Source organism: Thermobia domestica, chromosome 4 (assembly GCF_964235325.1).
Source record: "Thermobia domestica chromosome 4, izTheDome1.hap1.1, whole genome shotgun sequence".
NCBI lineage: Eukaryota > Metazoa > Arthropoda > Insecta > Zygentoma > Lepismatidae > Thermobia > Thermobia domestica.
In genome coordinates, this window is record NC_137457.1 from 11,628,635 (window position 1) to 11,653,688 (window position 25,054).

General features: G+C 32.7%; 1 protein-coding gene across 3 annotated transcripts in view; it reads left to right on the plus strand.

Annotated features, from left to right (window-relative positions):
- LOC145683717 (uncharacterized) overlaps window positions 1–25,054 on the plus strand; it is a 163,699-nt gene that overhangs the window by 96,506 nt on the left and 42,139 nt on the right. For 2 of the 3 annotated variants that reach the window (XM_081755182.1, XM_081755180.1), the window contains exons 11-12: window positions 10,219–10,245; window positions 21,509–21,538. In XM_081755182.1, coding sequence (XP_081611308.1) covers window positions 10,219–10,245; window positions 21,509–21,538 — 57 coding nt within the window. The remainder of the gene's footprint in view (window positions 1–10,218; window positions 10,246–21,508; window positions 21,539–25,054) is intronic. The other variant, XM_081755181.1, reaches the window with a different exon arrangement.

A 25,054-nucleotide genomic window follows, 5' to 3' on the forward strand; every position in this document is an offset into this window, starting at 1 on the left:
GATCAGTCTCTGTAATTAAACGTATACGTCACGGGAAAGGGAAATACTTTAGAAGTTCTTGCAGAGTTATATGGACCTACACGTCTGATTTCGCAGCAATCGCCAATGAAAAATGAAGAAGATATTTCAGAAATTATGCAGAAATGCGATATATTATGGGAAAATACAAGATGTTCTCGACATGTTTAAGGCAGACATTAATCCCTTTAGCATGCACTTAGTGGAGTATAGGCATCAAAGCATTCAAATTCAGTAATGGTTTCAACGATACCCATATTACGACTTATGGAAGCATTCATATGAGTGCAGAAAAATATTTACCAATATTTCTACCAGTATGGGATGTTGGATAAAATCTGACAACGTAAGTATTTAGGTTGCGTAGCTTAGGAAGAAGTAGGATCAATTGGATTTGGTACTTTATTTACTCAAGATTAATTATAACTTTTAAACTTTTAAAGATATTCGACAGCGTATGGTCAATACTGCATGAAACTTCACAACTAAAACTACTATTGTGTTAACAGAAAGTTATTTTCTGCTATTGAGCTAGTAGTGATATCTTAAACTAAAAACTGCCCGCACTTAAAGTGACACCTTGCAGAAGTGTACTCGCAGGAATTTGAACGTGTGCATGAAAATGTGGAATCATCTATTTGCTGCTTGTGATTCTCTAACAATTTTTTTCTAGACAACTTGAAGCTACAAGGTTTGAAGACAACAGTAAACAATAATATCGAACTTAGTTGAATAACAACATGTATATTTTATTACAAGAAAATTACACCACAAGATTATCATTTATTCCATCCTTTTAACAGTTATATGAAGGTGATAAACTTTCAAACTTTCCGCAAGAAAACCTAAGAAGTGGACTACTTATTTGGCTCATATTTTGCTACGTTTTACTAAAACGAGAACTATAAACTACAGGAACGTTGAAGTGAAGTTTTTTTTTCTGATAATGTGAACAACCTTTGATTTTTTAGGATCAAAGTGTTTCAATATATCACATTTCTTTTCCTGAAGTGAGAATCTAACATGTTTAGGAAACTAATAGTGTTATAGGATGTAATAGTTAACCGGGCTAAGAATAGCTTTAGTAAAACAAAGAACAAGCTTCTATACTTTTATATAAAACAATCACAGAACTGACTCATGCATTGCCTCATTCATGAACAGATTTACGAAACTATTACACCTACATCCTTGAAGTGATGCAAAAAAAAAAAAAATTCTTGCATCTTAGACTCTATACAGGACGCGATTTGTGTGAAATAGAAACCCGAAGGAGAGATATGTGGTTTTCAACTTCTCGTCGTTTGCAATCCTGAAATTATATGTGCTTGCTCCAATTGCATCTTAGGCTACAAATAAGACTCAGCTCTGAAAAATAATACTGATAGGGTGATCTCCAAAACTTTCAGGTTTATGATCATGACATTTTATGTAAATATTCTATTTGCATCCTAGGATCTTTATTGAATGAGTATTTGCAAATTGCGAGCCCAAGGACAGGCTAAAACCAAGAAATTAAAAATGTTTCCTGCGAATTAAGATGTTAGGCAAATAATAGTACATATTTCTTTAACTTAATAACAGATTTATTTAACTTATTATATATAATTTCAGTCTGTGCTATACTAATTACTCACATGATTTGAGAACGCTACTGTTTAGTATAATTAACAGGAACAGTAAACTTTGATAAAATCGTTGATGAAACTAAAATGTTAGACGACATATTAACAGCAATATAAATCATCTTGAATTGTTTATTTGAAGATTTTAAGTTTCTAAATGATAATAACAAAAAGCATTTCATTTTATACTATGCATATCGGGCTTTTACTATATATCCATCACTTTCATATCTTGCTTATCTACTGACATCTTAAGGGCCAAAAGTATTTTGAAGTTTTTTTTTTACTGAATTGCTTCATTTTACATTTTTAAAATTCAAATTCTTCCACCAAATTTATGAACTTAACTCAAACTTACAATACTCAAATTTGCGTTCCTATCCAATCACTGAATTTATTTAATTAAAAATTCACTGTGAAATTTCCATATCCAATAATGAGTAAAAGCCTATATATTATAGTTACTTCTGAAACCATAAGTTATGACTGTATTAGATTAGAGTTCCTGTTGGTCCCTGTTCGGAAATACATTTTATGACTATATTGAGTTCGTGTCCTGTGGATCCCTGTGTGGGCTTAGGCGTTTACGACAGTATGGGATTCAATACTCTATGTTCCGTTTTGGGAAGACACTTCATGACACATCTATGCATCCTGGGTTTGACTCTCAATGTCCTTTACATCTCCTTTAGGCTTTAATAGCGGTTCGGACATTCCACCAAGGCCGACAATATAACCACTGGACAGTACGGTTCAGAGTTCGGGTCAGAACATTATGGAAAATTGACATAAAGAGTGATTCTAAGCGTATTCCTTATGCCGATACAATTTAATAGTGCTAAAATTATTTCGTTGCATAGGCATTAAACTATTGATGCTGGAAAGAAAAAGTAGATTAGTTCTCTTAAACTCTAAAACATAAATTTAAATCATGGTGACTATTTTGGGAAAAGATATATACGACTTTTACGTTTTCGCATTAATTAATAACACTGAAACTACAAAAACACATATTAAACTACACAAAGTCCACTAACGGAACTTTGATTTAAATAACTGAATATGATAATGAAATTTTTACACCTAGCCCAATAATTCTTATTACGATCGCAGAAGGCGCGAGAGTCGTGAGATACCGGTTGAACTTCACTACATCGTACGTTTTCTTTGTATTTCACACTTTCACTTCATGCTCACTATGATGCGGAAGAAAGATGATTTCTGACAATTCCAGGGAGATGCACTTGGAGATGGAAGGTTGAATTTCTTGCTTTCCATTTTACCTTCTTTCGGGTGGTCTTGAAATTGGCAAGAAAGAAGGCTCCGTCTTGCACAACTTGTAGTTATTATTAGGTGCCGCGCATTATTTTAAAATACTTTATGATGATTTTATTTATGTATATTTACATGAACAACTTATGTATTTGTCTATCGTTGCACAGTTGGTACATTAGTGCTAGTTGGTCTAAATAATATTTCGTACACATTTATATGTTGTTGTCAGATTCGTTGCATCAGTCAGACTAACTAGGTTTTTCTACCCGGCTCTCCATGCTTCTACCCAACGGAGAGACTATAATGCAACATGTTAATGTCAGAGCTAAAAATAACTATGACAATCTATAGACAGGAAATTTCTGACAGGAAATTCGCTCTTTGCGTTACATTCTAGCACCTTATTTGCAGAAGCGAGAGGGTCCATCAAGACTTCTGTCGCAGATGCGGCGCACACACATATATATGCATATTCGTCTGTTTGAAGACATAAAAATTCTTAGAATCGCTATTGTACGAGGTTCACATAAAGAGTTAAAAAAAAATTCTTAAATGACATTCGATGAGTTGGACTATATGGTTATAAGGTAAACTATAGAGCTCTTGCTTTAACTCTTTGAGTGCTGAACTCTTGAAATACTTGGCGGTAACAAGGTATTAATTAGGATCTTCACGCTATCTATTGACGAAATTCCGAACTACGAAGCCCAAGGACTATTTCGAAACTACTAACTTCGGATAATAAGAGAATATCATTGAAATAGATTTTGAATCACATCACGTATAATTACGGAATCCTCAGTCTACAAAAGATCAGCTATTCCCTAAAAATACAGAGTTAGCAATCAAAGTGTTAAATGTGAGGTAAAATGATATATGGAAAATATTTTGGTGACCCTTAATCGATTTCAAAGTTTTACTTTTTGATATTTCGTACTGTGTTTATTCCTCATATGTTGACATAGAGAGAGAGAACCTTTCAAACTATAAGATCTGTCATAGTATAGTTTGAGTCTAGTAATTAAATTGAAACAATGATGATTTTAATTAGCAACTGAATCGTCATAATAAATTTTAAACTGCAACTGTCTGTACTCGAGTTGCTACCATTAGCATGCCATCAGAGCAAGCAATGAAACATTTAATATCGACTGATTAATATTAGAAAAAATAGCGATTGTCTCAGACTGACATGGTTCTTTATCATAAATAGACATTTATTTAGTTATAAATACTTATCTCTGAGGGTCGAAAAACACATTTGAATCATTCTTTTCATATATATTTTTAAAGAATACCCATTCTTTAAAAAATATATAACAGACGTTAAAACAAAGATTACTGTATCACCATTCTTATGTTTAAAAGGATAAATAATAAGAACTCAACGTGTGTGTATTTTACAGAACTACGTGTACATTTCAGTCTTTAATATACTGTTTACATTATCTAACTCCATTAGCATACCATGAAATTCAGTAAATACAACAGTAAGCTGTGACAAAAAATTTTGTTTTTAAAACTAAAGTTCTGTATAAGATTGTTTTATCTCTCTTTGTTATCTGTATTAAGCATTGTAGTTCTTGATTCATCTAATATTTTATTTCACTGACTCAAACCTCCGGTAGAGGAGAACGAAGCAATAACATTTAATAAAACATTCAATAATTAATAAATATATAATGAGTTGCATCTGTTAAAACTATAACTTCATTATGAAATTCCATTAGAAATACTCAGCATAAGCTTTTCAAATTCTATTTCCAGAAAACTCGATCCTTCAAACAAAGTTGGCAGAACTTATAATAATACTATCAATTTCACTAACATATTTAAACATATAGGGCAATTCTCATATTACCTGTTACTAAGAGTCATAATTACTTTATTTATATTATCCACAACGTACACGAATCTCAACCTGAAGAAATATATATTTCACACAACCATTCTTGTTCTTAATTTGTAAACTTAAAATTTGATCTCCTTTCGTGGAAGCTCATGTAGTCGGATAACAAGTATAAGGGTTCTGGGTTCGAAAACCGTATGTCCCTGTTTGGGCAAGGCAGATATGAGGGGAGTGCCGGTCCTAAGTTCGTTATTACCTGTTCCTAATACTAATATTGGGATTCGAACCTTGGATCTCTTTTGGAGTCTTCCTTTAACATCATTCATTTGTAAAAGACTAACAGATCCAATAAGGAACTGGCAAGTAAACAAATATTCTCACTCCTACGGTCCTAGGATTCGAGCGTAGCACTAACTAGAGGCATAGGCCGTTTACCCACCATCGCTGTTGCGTCAACTCCAAGTTACGCTGAACAATACCTGTAGAAAAGTGCAAGGTAGGTTAGCCATGCGTGATTTACGCCAGATGGATAGTGGGAGACGAAAGTAATATTTGCCCTTCACCGCTTATTGATACCTTACCTTTTGACAAACACTTTATCCGTGTATGCTTTATTTGGTACACATTTGAACCGCTAAAAGAAAACTTATTAAACACATATGGTTAGCACTTTCACTTTTATGAATAAAAATAAGAATTTTAAATTAGCACTATATTATAAATAACTTTCACTGTACGAATTACATATGATTCAACAATAATAACATTTGCAAATTATGGATAATATTTTACTTGACGATGTATTGGCCCTGATACGCGATTTCGCGACGATCTATAAACGCGCACAACGATATAGACGGACGTAACGACGAACATCCATACACGTTCAGAAGAAGGATTTCGTTTGCATTGCTACTTGAAGATAACAGCTCGATGGTTTCATTTCTGCACTGCACGACGAATCAAAGAGAAGTTTCTTCGTTGATTTTAACTGTGAAGATGTTCATTACCATAATACGATAAAAGACATGGTTAATTTCACAGTATCTCCACTGTTAAATATACAAATTTTGTGCAGCACTATTATAAAGTATTCAATTCAATTGATTGGTTTTCATTATTCACTAGTACGTGAAAAAACACTAATTTGTTTGTTTATATTCGAACGTTGTGTTCCACAAATTATTTTACATTTCTTCAGAAGTTAGACACTGAAACTTTACGTATGTCTATACTTTAAGTGAAGACAGAAACTTGGTACCTTATGCTTCACCTGGTGGCTAGGAAAACACACATTTCTCTTCACGCCTCACATCGTTGCCAGATTACAGCGCAAGAATACACTGACTAAATTACAATATAGTTCGTAGAAAACATTAAGCTTTGACTTTATTCTATTACTGATAATATATAATGAATAGTTTATAAGTTAATAAAAATCACATTAAAAACACTGATTGTTCGAATAAGTCGTATAATCGATGATTATTGATAGACTTCACATTGTCACGTAAAACTCTGTCATCGTCATGAGGACTTGTGCGTGGGTGTTTCTCTCGAGGGTAGCGAAACTCCTCAACCATATATGGGCTGACGGGAGAAGGCAAGACTGTCTGGAGAAGTGAGGTACCTTTTGGGTGACAAATTCCTAAGCATTGTTCTCTTCCAACTGTTCGCTGGCTGCTTTCATTTCTAAGAATTGAGGCTGGGGAAATACGAGGGTTGATTTAAAAATTCATGCCAATCCATACCGTTACACAAGTTATGCTGAAGATCCATATTTTGCTGCTGAAAAAGAACGTTCACTACAAATGAAATTAAATGAAGGCAAACATCGTTCGTTCCAACCTTAATTTACTCTCCTAAGTAGCATAGTATATACATGCATCATATTGCATATTACAAAAAGTAACTTTTAAAATCGGTGTTTTTAGATGTTTTTCCTGTTTCCTCTTCATGAATTTATCTTCATGATATCCTGTATGGAAGTTTCGTGTCTGAAAATATCTCCAAGCCCCTTGTAAATTTGCTTCCTAATTATGTTTATTAATCCTCTCTCTATCACTATTCGTTTTTCATATTTCCTCATTTGATGGTTACTGCTGTCAAACCCTCAGTAGTGATACTTCCTACGTTGATGTTTAGTTCATTAGTCTCAAGACAAAATAGTAAATCACTAAGAATAGTATTAATCCACATTATTATTTATTATAACTATGTAAATTTCATTTAAGTACTCCATTCACATGATTGGACAGACAGTCCGTTATATTTGGCGGAAAACCGCTATGCAAGTAAGTGATTGACTGACTTCACTACTACGGCGTCGCAAATTTCGTATAATTTCAGAAAACACCTGAAGTGTTAAGTAGGTCGGGTAGTGTGCTCTTGAACGGGGTGATGTGAAAGTGCAACATATTGACCACAAAATTGCCAATGATTTCACGAACTTAAATTGGAATATTATACACATCACTAAAATCAGCCAATATGCATTTAGACCGAGATGGTGATTGGGCACACTACTTAACGTTTTTCTGTAAATCTCTGTCATTGTAAAATAACATTGAAAAACACATGTCATCATCCAATAGCCATTTCTATTGTGTTTCTCAAAAAACTGTGAAAGCCAATTTTCCGAACAATCCGTTTTCAAACGAGTTAGGCAGGCGCCATTCTACTTTCATAGTAGGGTTCCGAGCAATCGGAATGATTAAACGTTTGTTCTAGCGAGTACCATACGAGTTGGTGCGAGCTGAGAAGATCATTGTTTTGAGTTGTGGAGTTGAGTAACTGTAGGGAATAAACAGCTAGATCTCCTGAGTGAAATTGTCACTTTTTATGGTCAATTAGAAAAGCCAAGTATAGTATTTGAATCATTATGAACATTCAGGAGCTCCGGCAGAAGCTCTTGTTCCTGGTATGGTAGTTATGGTGATCCATTATTTCTTTCTCTGTGTCATTATGCTATAGTACAGGCTAAATATATGTTAACATACATGTTTAATTAACTTAATATCTCAGGATATTCTTTCTTCTCTAATGTTTCCGATAGGATTAACAGCTTGTTATGACTTACAAATATATTTAAAATTGTATTGTTAATTTCAATTAAGATAATATTGGTAATTTCAATATTATCTTCTGTCAAATTAAATTATTAATTCTCCACCTCTATTCCGGATCAAAGTAAAAGATTAATTTTGCTTCTATACAGTTAAGAAAATACTAAACCTACATTTACATATCTTGCAAAAAAAAGTTGACTATTTAAGCCCCAAAGCTTTATCATTCGATATTTTTTATCCCAACTGTTCATATGTTCTACTTTGAAATTTAGCTGTTTAATGGTACGTAAATGTTTCGGGATTTCTTATGTTTACTTTTCATCAGAGATGAGTCTGAAAAAAAAAACTTAAAACGGAATGTAAGATAAATTCTAGAACATTTTGGTTACTGATTTATAACTCGATTAAATTTTTGAACATTACTCATATTATTCTATACTTGGAAAAATTAGTTGGTTATAATCAAGTATAATCATCAAAATAGTTTAGGTGGAGAAAATTAGTTCTTTGGGATTCCTTCCCTCGCGATTCTATACCTTTCATTTCAGGACAAAATTAAAAATTGTAAGTAGTATATTATTTAGAATTTATTTCAATAGTTTGCAGGCGGTAGCTACTAAAAACGGAGATTGTAAAGAGAGCTAGTTATACGTTGAAACCCTTTCAGTGTTGTATGGACCTATGCCAAAAAAAATAATAAGCTGGAAACAAGAGCTATTGAAACGAACAGAAAATACGTCACGCAATCGGTAGGTTTGTAAATGATGGAAGTGTAAGAAAAAGTGTCTCAAGAAATTTAAGAATGTCGAATTAACCACTCAATGGGCACCATGTACAGATCACTGACACTAACCGAAATATGTGAGGATTTACGAGCATCATTCAATTTCAGCGATGAAACATTTTGTCGATTTCTCCACTAAGTGTACAGGATAAATAAGACAAAAAATTGTCGTACGTAATTGCCTGCAACTGTGGAGAGGTACAAACAAAGCACTGATTTTAATTGTTTGTACAGAGAAAATAATATTTCTAGCGCTTGGAGATATTTCTTCACAATGCAATTATTGTTAGTTAGTTTCGCTTAAGAAGAACCCCCAAAATACTGATCGACAACTGTTGCAACAGAAGTATTAAATTAAGAGCTTGTAATATCGAGGGTCAGTAACTGTAGTCTTCTTGATAGTCGACCAATACATCTGCGCACTTGCAGTAATTGGAATATAAGTACTAATCATTATAACAGTGTAGCTCTGTTTGCAAATCATAAAAATAATCTTCTGGTTTAGTGCAACTCGAAAATGAAGCGATTGTATGCCCACTCTGACAATATTACACAACTTAGTTTGAACACGCAAACCTATCGCTTTCTTGCTGACAATTGTAACATCAGGTCAGACATTTATTCCATTTCTTACATAATCGTCTACGGATAGGATGGTTTAAAACCCTGATTGAGATTACGAAATTACAAGGATAATTATTTGATTCACTTTCCTTAGAGTTAACACTTTTGTCTGACCGAATGTTGTAGGCACATTCTTCTTAACATTTCTTGATATTTTTGAGCGTATTTTAATAATACAAACTACAAACTATTAATGTCTGTCTTCCACTGGTGTTCATCGTAACGTTTCTATAGGCACAAACTAAGCACACTCTTAACATTCTTAAGCTTCTGGTTTGAACTCATAAAAGTACCTTCAAGGAATGTAACTGCATGGGAATGAGCAGATAAAAGTAGTTTATCAAATTCTCTGCATATTTTACATTTCCTCCAATACATCCTATTTAAAATTATAACACTTTCTTTCTACAGTGAGAATCTGTTACAATTTTCCGGGTGTGTATTATTGGTATCAATTACATGCTCCGAAACTCTATATCTCAATTGAAACAAAACAAATTATCAACGATCGTCTTCTAGATCTTTTCCATCAAATACCGAAAATGTTACACCAAACAAGACATTAAAGCAAAGATCACGATAGAATTTTTATTATCCTTCATAAAAGTACATAATAAGCCCATGTCCATTAATTTAACTGAAATATATATACATTTGGATCTATGCTATACTAGTTATTTATTACATTGATGATGCTGTTGTAAGATGAAATGAAGAAGACAACTGTAAATTGTACCAAATAAGTAATTGTTAAAATTAAAGTCGTAATGGTATTTGTACATCCAGGTTACTAATTTGAATCATTGTAGCTTTTAATTTCTATATAATGCTTCTTAATGCATAGTTCATGAAAACGAAGTGCGTAGCTTTCATAGCAACATTGAACACTTAATTAGTAGATATTGAGTTATATTCGTTAACAACATGTTTACTTTAGTAAGAAACCATGAAAAGCTTTTCAAATTTTGTTTCTAGGAAATGCTGCAAACGACGTTGAGTCTGGTATGTATATAAGCTGTGACACTGTAAAAATATTAACATACTTAAACATAGTACAATTCTGGGGTATAGAAAAGCTAGGAGCAATTTTCTTCGGAACACACCTAACGTACTGTAAACCTTGGGAATGCTTTCCCCAACTAACTGCTCATTGAGAGTTTATTCGCTTTGAAACTTAAAGAGAATCTTGTATCATATTGTCTGTCTGCTTAATTACACATACACAAACACGCGTCTGCGCGTTCTATTCACCTCATGTTATATAGACAACCGTTTTACACACAATTATAAACGTAACGTGGTAACAATGTATCATCAGACTTAATACCTAAAGACTCACGCGTTGTAAATTACATTTAGACAACTGCATTTAAATTTTGTTCTGAACAGTATTACCTTTCACTAACAATGCTTTGCGATGGAAAATTTGCAGAAACTCTTTCGGTTTCTTGCTCTAAAATTTGACTTGAAAGATAGCTTCTAGGACAAAATCGTGTTGCAGTACACGTCATATCATCCTGCGCCTTCTTTTAAATCCTATGTATCTACATTCTTTCAATACATATATTATTATAGTACTTCTTTAATTGTTTTCATTACTGTCCAACTATTCACTGCAAAACAATAAATTACTGTATCTAAACCGGTTCAGCTTTAGTCATTACATTCTGTCCTAAAATACACATTTCGCACTCGTACGTTAATACACTCCACACGAAGCTTCTGAAGTTTGTAAATATAAAAATTCTTAGAATTACTGAAACTTGACAATGTTAATATCCATAACATAAGAACAACGTATCTCTTACCATAATACTAAAGCAAAATTCATAATGGTTTCTCCTAAAATGGCATACTTCGTCACTTACTGAATGTTACTACTCAAATAAAAAAAATCATGAAATGATACAGACCTAAAGCCAGTTCCATTTTTAGGCTTTATTAATCAAACCAGAAAGTATTACTTAAGATATTTTATTATTACTAAAAATGATAAATTACTGATTATTATTACTATAATTACTAAAAATGATAAATTATTTCTACATACATAGACATTTTAAATAATTAAAATATTTCTTCAAATATCGTAAAACTTTGCAAACAATAAACATAAACTTATGTGAATAAACAAACATAATTCAAGCATTAAACATAATCATTATTTCTACACATTAAGCTCTAACCAGCAAACTCAGAAAATGCTTATAAGTTAGTACAAAATTTACAAATCAACATGACATATTTATTAAAATCACAATACATCACACATAAATTATATGCAAGAAACTTTGTGCCACTATTAGTATTTAATAGTTAAAAACTAGATTTCAATACTCAACATCTCTATCACTTTGGAGATGTAGTACCTATTTATGGGTACTAAATATAGTTTTTATTATTAGACTAAATTAGAAACAATAATGCTTTCTACTTCGCTTTTTAGCTTTTTGAAGTTTAGAGACAACGTGCTACGTATGATATCACAGCTTTCTTTGTCAAGACATAGAAGTGGATAACATCATAAATTAAAATATTTTTGTTAGGCCTATTATTTTTATTATTTTTTGGCGGGCCGTCTTTTTAACTCAGAAGATTGAAATTTTGCACAAACGTTCAGTCCACCGATTAGTATTTTTCAGATTTTTCAGACCTCTGCATTAACACAGGCGTGGTCCGGAAAGGCAAAAAGTAAAAAGTTATGTTCTTACAAAAAAATCCTTTTCTCGACTTTCCCGCCTCACAGGCATGATGGAGACATGTGAATAGTACCGTTTTAAAGAACGCTCAAGGCAGAATAAAATGAGGAACGAAACTTAATTCTAGAATAAATAGTGATGTCTCAGGATTTTTTAAAATCTGAGATCAGAGTCTCTTAAGGTAATCGAAGGTATTGTGGGATTCACTTTAAACATATTTCTAGCCCTTACTCTTCAAGATAGAAGTTTGCAATTTTGTACACTTCTTTAGTACATCTCTTTGTGTTTTGCAGTTGATTTTCAGATGTCTGAGTTAACACTGGGGGGAAGAGGGGCTAGATTTTTTAAAGAAGGCAGAGACAATCCCGATTTCCCTTAAAATTTCCCACCTCATGGACATTATAGGAAAAGGGGAATCGTACCATTTGAAATCTTGTTCTTTAATAAGTTTATAATTTAATTTTTAAAAAGGCAGAAATTTAAAAATTCTAGTTGTGTCTGCAAAAGAACATTTATTACTTGGTACACCAGCAAAAAATTCAGTGATTCTTCAGTTCTTTAGTTTTCTTCATTAATCGTTATAAAGTTTTCGGATATCAACCTCCTCTGCTGACATTTATGTACCTGACTTATACTTTTTGAAGTTTCTCTCGTCGATCTTTATAGCTAACGTATCACTCGACTGTTCGTGTAGATTTTTAGACTTTCACTAAGGTATCTTTATTTCTGCGTAGCTATTTTTCCATATTTCAATCGTTTATTTATGGTCGTACTCGTATTTTCCTTGGATAGCAACGACCTACTAAAAGGTAATCATGTTGCTATTCATTTCTGTTAAGAATTTCCTTTGATTCATGTTCTCCCATAAAAATATACCAAGCTTCTCGTTGATTTTGTACCCCGTTATCCTCTCTGAATTCCCTGTCGCTCCTAAATTTTACCTCGAAATGAACATGACAATGAGGATACCGAACTTGGAGTTGTCCCAACCTGTAGGTAGTTGTGTACAATCCTAATGAATTGCCATTTCTATGTAATAGTACCTTGCTATTAATATATGCTTGCATAAGCCAGAAAACTGAACAATTTGCCATAGAGCGTTTCATTATAATAAATACTAAAATTATTAACAAACATCCAAATAAATTAAAATTTTACTAACTTATTAAATTTAAAGCTCCCTATACAAATAATTCTACCCAAATAAGTGTTATACTCCGAACGAACTCGTGCATTTTTTTAGATATGTTTCCCAACCAACAGCCAATTTTATACCTTATATAATACAGATTATTTTCATAATGATGTTTATAATTCAATAAATATCATTTTTCATATTCCGTACGTCTTTTGTTGTAGTTGAGGGAGCTTTCAAAGAATATGTCTTACAAACGTAAGTTCTATGAAATAAGGCGGAAACGGAATATCACAAACTTTATTTATTTAGAACTACATATTGTATAACTATGATATGTTCAGAATTCTGAAAGTGATTTTCACCACATGAACTGTATGGTTAGCGTACCCAACTTGAGTGTAAGAAGACCGGATTCGATTCCTAGAGAGAGATCATAGGATTCCGTCCCACGTTAGGCTATAGATCAACGTTTCTTTCAGATTTTCCGCTGAAAGATACACTAAACTTCAATATATCCATTAGTATTTGGACACACACTGATTATTTACAAGCTAAAATGCAATTTCCAATACAGAAATCTTAATAATTTTACTTTACGTGTTGTGATTCTAAATAAAGTAGCAAATTACTTATACATTTCCTGAACACAATTTTTCTCTAACAATAAATAGAAAATTATATACCTAACTTCTTACATTAAAAAAATAAATAACCAATCGTAGAAAGTAAAAGCCCACGTTAATTTGTTTTGAGTTTACGGACATTCCAGAAGGAAAAACATTAAGATCATTTTAACCAAAATTACTTCGCGGATTCAATCTGCTTCATAAAAGATTTTAGGACATAAATCGAGTGTATTTATTCGAAAAGTACCTTTATACATTCATTCCAAGTGTTGTAACTTCCAAATATTCACTGGCAGCTTAAAATCGTATCGGACTAACCAAAATAGAAAATTGTCTGCGATTTCACAGAAAATGATCGAGCGGTTTGGGCCATTATATCTTCATACCCTGCAGTAAGTCGTTTTTCTTTAACACTAGAAATTCCGAAGGAACCAATTGTCCCTGCTCTATTTTAATTTTGCTATTATTTCATTTGTATATTAGCTATAATCTTTCGGTTTGGTGATTTTTTAATCATTTTTTACTTTTCTCCGTTTTTTCTCAAAAAAGAGCATCCAAACATTATCTCAAATGAAATAGGTTTAATGGTAATTTATACCTAGAACGCCCACAAGGGACGATATGTTCTATCTGTGTGGCTTAACGTCAAAACTGACAGTTTACGTTTCTGCAATTGGCCAGATGGTACAAGTATAGTCGAAACTGCGAAAAAATCTTGGAGGGAATTTCCAAGAAATGTGAGGGACAATGGCTGGGAGTTTTATTCAACATAGCTTGTCAAGAATGACGATATGATATTAACAATATGTGAGTGGAAATATTCGAAGAAAAATTTCTTAAATCTAAATGTACAATTCCTTAAATCTAAACTATAAATTGCAGTATCAAGCACGATAATTAAATTAAAGTTAATTTATGGAAGTATATTAAAATAGTTACCATAATTATTCAATAAATGAATGCTGAAGAATTTGCCATCATTGGCCGATCTAGGAGGGTAAGGGTGTCCGGGAGTTCTAGCCTTAAAGTGCTCTTGTATTTCCATCTGGAGACTGAGAAGTACCCTTTGGCGACTAATATGCTTTCAATGCAAATTTCGTAATATATCGCTAAGCAAAATGCAAATTCGATTATAAATCGATAAACATGAACATGCACCAATATTAAATTTTTCTTCTTTATCAGTAAATAATGTCTTCAGGAAAGTAAATTTAAAGACAATAAATATTGTACTTCAATAGAAATATCTACTATAATCATTTATAGCCTCCACGTGTAATTAATAAAATAAAATTCGAAGACACAATAAAAAATATAGTACATTTTATCCACAGCCAGTAGTAGAACTAAATTATAGATACATGTTTCAACTATATTCTATTGTAATACAGTTAAATGTGGATAAAAACTGCTATATGTTTACTTTTTGCATTGGCAGAATTCTTATCAAATTTCTTAAAGTAGATAATCTACTTAACGGACACAAAACTGTAATTAGAACACTTGTTCACAAAAAAAAAACACCTTTTATTAATATGCACAATATGTTCACATAAGTTGTTTTCTTTTTCTTTATCTCTTTTACTTTATCTCTTTTTCTATTTTCTAACATTTATGTTTTATATCAACCTTCTGGTTTTATATTACTTGCATGTGTAATCACATTTTCGATACACATAGTTGGTAGTTGTAAACGTCTCTCATACAGTAAATATATATATATATATATATATATATATATACAGGGTGGTAGGTAAATCCACCGACAAACTTTGGGAGGCGATTCCTTATATGAAAGGAAAGGAAAAGGTTCTAATAAACATGGGACGAAAAACGTCTCCTTTCAGAGTTATGAACCGCCGAAAATTCGAAAATTCAAGTTTCGAAACGCTCTGCCTTAGAAACTACAGGACCGATCCCAAGCGGTTTAAGGAATTACAAAGGAACTAGCATGTGAACTATCTAAAAATCCATGTTTTACCATCCTCCGTTATCGGCGAAACGAACTGTAAAATTGAGTTATAGGGATACTCTTTTAAGTACTAATAACGCGTTCGTTTCGCCGATAACAGAGGATGGGAAAACATGGATATTTAGATAGTTTGCATACTAGTTATTGTGTAATCCCTTAAACCGCTTGTTATAGGTCCTGTAGTTTGTAAGCCAGGGCGTTTCGAAACATGGTTTTTCGAATTTTCGGCGGTTCATAACTCTGAAATGAGACGTTCTTCGACCTATATATATACTGGATTAGTTTCTTTGTTTTTACTATCATAAGCGAATTAATATATATTTAAGTTGTGATTTCACATATGAAATAAACTAATGTAATGAAACAAGTATAGTATATATAATAAGCGAAATATGTGAATAAACATCAAAATTATCTCCTGTGACGGTTATATACTTTAGGTAAATATTGAATCATTTCGAGAGTAATATCGCGATATTTTACGTTGATTACAATATATGTGACCATGATCCTTCAGACTACGTAGAATAAACACATCCTATTACATTATCCAACATTGTTTTACACTTCAGCAAGATGAGTAGGAAAATAATTTTTAGAAGTGCTTTTAAAATGTTTTGGATTGAATATTTTGTAATTTTTGGATAGAGTATTTGCACTCAGTGAGGGAAAATAAACACAATTTCCACAACATTTATTAGTAAAATTTGTACATTTTTGTGATAAATATGTATTTACAATATAGCATATCAAACCGAACATATGACACAATATATTTTCTTTTTAGGTGAAGAAAGTTATAGAGATAATATTGAATCAAAGCCTTCTTCCGGTGGTAGTAGTGGCAAAGGTAGCAAAGGTGGCCTGACCTCTACCTCTGCTTCTTCTCCCGCCGATGGAGGAACTAAAAGCAGTAGTACGATAGCACCAGGCTTTTCTGACAAGAAAAAACATGTTGTTAAAAGAAAACCTAAAAGTAGTATTCTCACCACTACCAAACCAAAAACGACAGTTGCGCCCAAGGCAAAAGGTGCTGATAGCGGTGACGAGGGAGACAATAATCAGGATGGCGAAGATGGAAATAGTGGAAAAGGAAGTAGTAAAGGTGGAAAAGGTGGTAGAGGTACTAGTTCTGGGAGCGTTAGTAAACCAGGCGAAGATGGAGATGGCGATAAAGACAATTCAGGTGGTAGTAAAGAAGAAGGCAGTACTAGTGAAGGAGTGGAGCATGCACACGTGTCAGTAAAAGACAATTTTACAAATGGTGAAGGTATTGCTGTCTTAGTAAATAAGAAGGGAGATAAGAACGAGAATTCATCAGGTGAATCAGATAATGACAATGGAAAGCCTAGAACGGGCAGAACTGCTATTAGTGCAATTGGAGTTGGAAAGAATGGAACGGTCGGAACTGCTGTTAGTGCGGTTGGAGCTGGAAATCCTGGAACGGTCGGAACTGCTGTTAGTACAGTTGGAGTTGGAAAGTCTGACAAAGATGATAAAAATGGTAGATCTGTTAGTTTTGGAATTGCATCAACTTCTCGGGGTGGTAGTAATTCTACAACTTCTCTAAAGGGAGAACGAGGTATGACAAATACACTACACAATATTTCACAAATTTGAAAGTATTAAACACTAATTTAATACACACATATACACATTTTGTCTTGTTTTATATTTGGATTGTAGTAATTCATTAATAGTATCATTGTAGTGTTTTTATTGCAATACATTGTTTACACACTATCTAAAAAAATAGACCTACAAGAAAGGAAGTAGTCATTTTAATATACAAAGCGAAAAATGTGTTAAATATGTTTATACAGAATGAGGAAAAAGTCTTGGAACTGACCAATATCTCGCGAAACTTACAGAACAAACGAACAGAAACATGTGATAAGTAGTTTTGAAAAGACTATCTAATGATACTAAACACAATCTCTATCCCCACCCCTTTATTGCTAAAATATATGCGTTCATTAATTTTGTACAAAAGCAAAATAAATTCTCTATACAGGAACCGAACTCAGAATCTCTGACTTCACAGTCCAGCATGTTAACCGTACGGCCACAGAATATGAGATTGGTAAATTCACAGTTTCATAATGATTTTGGTAACTCTTTTTTTGTGGGTAGCTTCAAGCGCCATCCGTGAAAGCAAGGTTTTCAATTCTGGATTTAATCGCTACCTCTTTTTCTGGAGAATCCAAACATCCTATCAGAAATAGGGATACCCTTTAAAATTTTGAAGTTATCTCCGCACCCCCGAAGGTTTTGGGGATTGAGGATTACATTTGGTATCACTGGATAGATTTTTTAAAAAGTATTTTACACATGCTTTTATTGGTTTTGCTGTTGTGTATATTTCACAAGATATTGGACCGTTTCGGGATTGTTTTCGCACCCTATATAGTTCTGAAACGTGTTACAATGGAATATTTGTTTCCGTATTTTAAAACACTATTTTCTTTGTTTACGCATAAAAATAATTTTAGACAATTTTTGTACTTACAAAAATTGAATACCTCTGTATTATTACTTTTAGACTGTCAGTAATCACATTGTTGCTCCAAGAATTGGAGAATTTACATTGGTTAATGAACAAATGAACTAATTTTTTCAGTCTTTGGTCAACATCTAGTCTTAAAATTCATTACAAATAAAAAATCACATTATTTGTTTGATGATACTGTTTCATCATGTTTATATAATGCTCTATACATATAAGTAATCAGGTAATATATTTATGTTAGAAAACTGAAGGTCTTGAGTTTTCCCGGGTTTCTTAAATATATTTTCGTTTATGATGTTAGAGAGTCACAGATAAGGAAATTGTATATATGTAGTCACTCTTCATTAAGAATTAAATGAAATGAAATCTTTAAGTTTTACGTCCGTAACGGTTATGCCGGTTAGGTTAAGGGAGACGATGATTATGAGAAATAAATGAAATGGTGGAATGGAGAATGTGGGATTAAACGGGAAAACTCCTAGGAAACCCACGAGCACGGTGTTTGTCCACTACAACGTCCGCAAGGCGCGAGCTGGGATCGAACCAGGGATCCCAAGCAATGGTGGTGAACTCTCTACCACTGGGCGACCGCGCCCCTCTTAGAGTGAAATATTATGATCATTTTCATTAGAACAAAAGATCCTAGGTTTAAATGTAAACAAGGAGATCATCTTAACTAAGTCATCGTGATAACATTATAAGTAATAACTTTTATCTGCTAAAAAGTTTTTCTGTTTATTTATTATCATCATTATTATGATCATTGCGAGGTTACTTGCCGCAACTGATGGGCTTTCATGTAACACGATCTTTGCCAAACTCTCTGTTTTAACGTACGACTTTTTGTTTTAATATCATCCGTTAATTGTAGCCTACTTCTCCTCTTCCCTTTTATTGTTCCCCATGCTCTCTATAAAGTCCTTCATGATACAATTCCTTCTTAGCAAATGTTCCGACCAATTAATATTCCTTTCCTTAATAATATCTAAAATTGTCCTTTTGTCCCCCACTATTTCTAGCACCACTCATTCGTTTTCCTTTCGACCCAGTTAATTCTATACATTCTTAATTCGACCCAGTTAATTCTATCCACAGTCAAGTTTTGATAATTTTTAGGCGTTTTTCTTTACTTGGACGTAATGTCCACGTTTCTGCCCTTAATGCACAATAGTTCTCACGAAGCGTTTTATCAGCTTCTTTCTCAATTCTTTACTCAAAGCCTCACAAAACAGAATTTTCTTCTTCTAAAAGATTTTTTACACCATTCCAACTGTTCGTGTTATTTTACGTTCACTTCATAATGTCACTAAGGAATCTATTTTATTTATTAGACAAGTAAAAAGTTAAAAACGACCTAAACAGTCAAGAATACTTGTTAATTTTTTAAAAACTATATCCTACTGAAATATGGTGTCTCTATAGCTAGTAACAACTTAAATTCTGCATAAAGGTTTAAGAAAAGGTTCATGGTTTCAGCTTAGTAACACTAGAAGTTTATATATATGTATAAAAATTGCTGCTTATTGGGAATATCAAGTTTAAAATTGAATAGAAGGCAAAATCGTAGTAATACATTTTAACATGCCTTTCAATGATATTTTTAAAGTGTTACGTGCTTATATCAAAAGGAAAAGTTTTAGCCACATGCGAAATGACATTCTAATAGGTGAGAGAAACTACTATGTGCGTGTCTCAGAGTTCTTGGCAAAGTTAAGAAAAGTCATGAAACACTATAATACGATTAAAATACAGTTGAATGCAATAAGGTGTTAGATAACTACCAAATGGCCAGATTGGTTTTAATTGTTTCTCACTTAAGTTAAATAGCAGTGTTAACTTTCATGTCCTTAGTACTCAGAAAAGAACTTGTTATTTGAATTACACAAAAGTTGGAATAGGAGTTATTGTATTAACAGAAAATCTACGATTTGGTTTGCTACAAACAAATAATTGTCGTGTTTTCTTTCTTTTAATTCGAACACAATTTCTCGAATTATACTCTTCTGTGTTCCTGACTGTACCGACTTTTCTTTACTTACTGCTGTAGTAGAAAATAGAAACTAAGGTGCTTAGCTTAAATCGATAATAAGAAAGCTGGTATCAATATTGAGCTCCACTGAGTTGCGATTTCTTACATGTAACTAATATAATTCTCTAACCAACTAAATTTTCATATATTTAAGTACATTTGTTGTATTCAGTCCTCCTTCTAATTATCTATGAAGAAACATACGTTTTCAGTTTTCATTACATGTGAATTTATTTTTAGAATTTATTTTTGTTTGGGCGGGGAATGGCGGAAACTTCATTCCAAGGAACTATATAATTTATACGGTTTACCCAACATTGTTAGGGTCGTCAAGTCTAGGAGGCTTAGGTGGGCAGGTCATGTAGCTAGAATGGAAGAAAGCAGAAACGCTTTCAAACTCTTGACAGGAAGACCCATCGGAAAGCGACCATTAGGAAGACCTAGGCGCAGATGGGAGGACAATATTAAGATGGATCTCGCAGAGATTGGAATACAAAGTAAAAACTGGATGCAGTTAGCTAAGGATAGAAGTCAGTGGAGAGCTTTTGTGAACGCGGCATTGAACCTTCGGGTTCCATAGGCCATAGAGTTAGTTAGTTAGTGTATTTTTATTTAACTACACGTGGAAATATATACGCCTAACCGTTACTTACATATCTTCAATATTTGAGCACCGTAACACAAACTACTAACAACAGTCTTAACTTCCTTTTAAAGTTTTATCTTATCCTTATTCACTTTTTTATTCTTATCAGCAACTAATTTGTGAGAAACAGTAAGAAATTTTACTATTTAAGGAGTTATCAGTCATTGTTTCCTTATCCTAGAAATTGGACACTAACCAGAGTGTAATCAGCAAATATCGAGTAGCTAATGTGAGCTTTGAGTCTATGAACATATTCAGAAGAATTCTTCATCTCATATATATGTTATGTGCAATAATGGAATGTTAAGTAGATCAAACAAGGTTTTGCAGACTTTCGTTCTATTGTTGATTAAGGTTATCACATCTGTATTAGGAAAGATTTCGGAACAAATATATTTTTTTCACAATCGAGAACAATTACCCTGAAGAGTACCATTCTCCATTAAAGAACCATGCATACGAATAGAAGATATTAAAAAAAACATAAACGTAAAAAGAAAATTAATTTGTATCTTTCTTATCATATGTGTATTATACAGATCGATTTGCACCCACTAAACTATTTAGTTTAATTTTAAAATGATATATTGCATGATAATAATACAGAATTAATTAAGAAAATTTATATTTTTAATATATTTCGCAGCTTACAGCAATGTCGGTGCAGCAGCAAATGGTAAGACGTTTTCCTCTAAATATGTTAATGTAATACCACTCAATGCCCAGTTACACATATTACTGCATGAATACGCACAAGTATGGTATAGGGTTTGTGGATGTGTTTAACTATTAAACAACTCGTAATACTTAAGAAAATTCTGTATAAACTGCTGTATTCTTCACGTTGTTCCACATATAAATTTACCTCGTTTACTTTGCATAGGCAAAGGCAGTGTCTTTATATATATATCACTAGTTTAGCGTAGTTTGAAGATATTTCAGAGGTTACAATCGAGTCCATTAAATCCTAATTTGATAGGATCCTCCTTTCTTTTAGAAATAGATTCCTTTGAGTAGGTATATCATATCGGGAGAAGACAAGTTGGTCGAACTACCGAGTTGGTTGTTAGCATATAAAATTTGTTCCAGAGAAGCTGGTTACCAAAATCTGAGGTAGGTAGGGCTGAAATTGAAGCCATTCCCCCACTTAAAGGGGAGTCTCAGATCATGGGTATTACTTCTGTCATGCGCTATTAAAATAAAGATGTGCGCTATACTCAATGCTTCATCTCATACCTGTAGACTCTCACTTGCTAGGTAAATAATTTGCATAATTATCTATAACACGTTAGTGGACATTGGTTCATTGCGCTAATGAAAGTATACCACTTATTTCCCATGAAATAGTATACAAATAGTTATCAAGAATATATAAATTCTTGACTAAATTTTAAGCGAAGTAAAGTCCTACCTTATGAGATATGATACACATCCATCCCACCACTGAAAGCAGATGCTCCACTATCTATACGGATCATAGAGTAAAACTATAGTTTGTACACTGTCTGTAAAGTTACATAATGAATTAGAATGTACGAAGAAAGTGTATACAATTTGATGAAAAGAAAAATCCTTTCGTTGAAGCACTGATGTGGTGCGAGCAGTAATTAAATAAATTTAATTGTCAATCTCAACTATCACTCGTTGGAAAGTGGAAATATAGTTCATAAAGAAGACATTATTTGCAACACTTCTCCTCAAGGTTTAATTATTTGTTATGAGTTGCGCAAATTCCTCATTTATTGACAGTTAGTAAGCTTTTGATAAGAATTTAGTTTCAGATAAAGTTGATATACAAATAAGTGAAACTGTGAAATACAAACTAGTAGAGAAAATTAAAATATTTAGTTGAGTTACATCTTCACAACTATATCAACCTTCATATGACGAATAAGTCTAAAGAACTGACGGTTAATGTGCTGAATTTCAGCCAGATGTGCTAATTACAGTGTTTTTTAAGTTTTATTTGTAAGGATGGGAATTAATACGAACATAAATCTACATTTTCAACTAGATACGAAGAAGGAGTGTAAGTTGCTAGTAATACAGGCAGATGAGATAATGAAAAATTATGCTTTGGACACTTATTGAAAAATCATATATATGTATACACAAATATCACAAATAAATGCTCGTTATTTGTTCACAGATAAATTGGACAAAATGCATTGCTTCGAAACAATGATTGCTAGGTAACGCATTCTTTCCACGTGCATCAAACGAAAAACTACACAAAGTATCGCGATCATATTCTCTAAATCATTTCATTAAAGTACAAGGATTCCACATTATATAACGTATTTACTTTCTGTTTTGAAATATGGACAGAGTTCTCTCTCTTTTTTTTGTTAATACGTATGTAAAGGGTTTCGTCGGTTTATACGTAAGACCATTCACCCTCCAGCATGACCTCGATAAAGAAAACATTTACGAAATCACTACTCAGCATATTACTGAAAGTATGAGTAAGCTAACTCCAAACTAAACAGGACCTGCAGTTATAGAGTGTAAATTCTAATTAGGTTCCAAAACATTGTAATATTTAATAGGTTAATTAAATAAATTTACAGAAGGAAGAAAGGGCTAAAATGAAATGAAATTATACATTTTGTTTTAATTGAGTGAAACACTACATCATGGTTATTAGTTCACTGCAGTTACGTATTTAGTTAATGACGTCCTAAGTTAAGAACACGTTGTAATGTGCATATACACCGGTTCGAAAAATTTCACTAATATTGAAATTATGGTTGCTTTACTGGTAATTGAAAGAATCAGCTAATGTAAAAAATCTCGGTTCATTTCAGTTTTTAATATATGCCTACAAAACCTTTTCTTTCCAACGAAATTTGCGCTCATGTTAACTAAATACACAAGCAAACTCACACGTAATATAGAGAATTCAGAGAAACCAATTAACACCGACTAAGTAATTATCAACATTGATTGAGGTTTCATCAAATGGACAAAATATCAGCAACAATAGACCAAATTTACGTCCTACTTGCGATATTCGGAATATCCAGACATGTAATCTAAAGTCAGAAAAGTTCTTTCAAAAAAAGAGCTAATTGCGGAACTTCTAATTAGGGTAAAAGCAACTATGATGGGCACTGTCTAGTAATGGGCACACTGGTGGCGTTTGCCTTAATAACAAGCCTTGTGTGAACGACAACTTACTGAAAAACACTATCGATTGTAGGTAGTAATGTCGTCTTTTTGCGTTCAAAGTGTGGTAAGCTTTCTTGTTGGCGCGAACGCTCAGCGTGCATTAAGAAGAGGTAACATGAATATAAGCTGAATTTTCTTCGAATTCTAAAGAATTTGATAGGACAGATAACTGCATTTTTTAATGTTTAATTCTTTTTAATATAGAATTCTTCGCAATTATTTATTTTTAACTCACACAAGAATCATATATTAAACCGCCATTAGGAGCAATTAGTTGTTTTGCTCATATCCTTTATTAATATGAAGGGGTTTCCGTTAAAGAATTGAATATTTATTTCCATATAGTGATGGGCCCTAAATGCCCATTGTTGTGTATTGAAAAGAAAATTATTTTTACATTTTTCGTTGGAAACTTGCTTATCATATCCTACTGTATTGGTGATAAATTTTCTTCTTCTTTTAGTGAAGTTTTAACAGTAATGGGCATAGTGTCTATCACTGTAACATCTGCTGTACCCGTTACTATAAACGTAATTCGCGTACCTGTTGTAGCATAATATTTTACAAACTGGCTAAATAAAACGGACCAAAATAACCCAGATTTCGGTACCAACCAGATGTTGCCATTTAAACACTATTTATACTGTAGCTAGCTAAAATAAACTATCTAATACGCCTACATAGTTTTGTGATCAGATTCAAAAGGGTTTCTTAAGTTAATTTCAACTAGGTCTGCTTGGTTAGTGCAATTGAATTTTCAAATTTTAGGCAACCATGGCTTAGTCCGTTATGGTGAAAGAGATGGAAATTGAATAGAGTAGTCGAAGCTTAAATTTCCGAAACTCGCCTCACAAAATTCCTGGAAAAATTCAGAACAAAACAATTCCCATTTTAGATATGTAATTTGGGCTCCATTTTGGAATATAATAATCTTTGTTTTTGAACACATTTTTGCCTATGCGAAACTGACACATTCCGCGTAACTAAGCGTGCTTTATAATATATTTTTTTTTTCAAATTA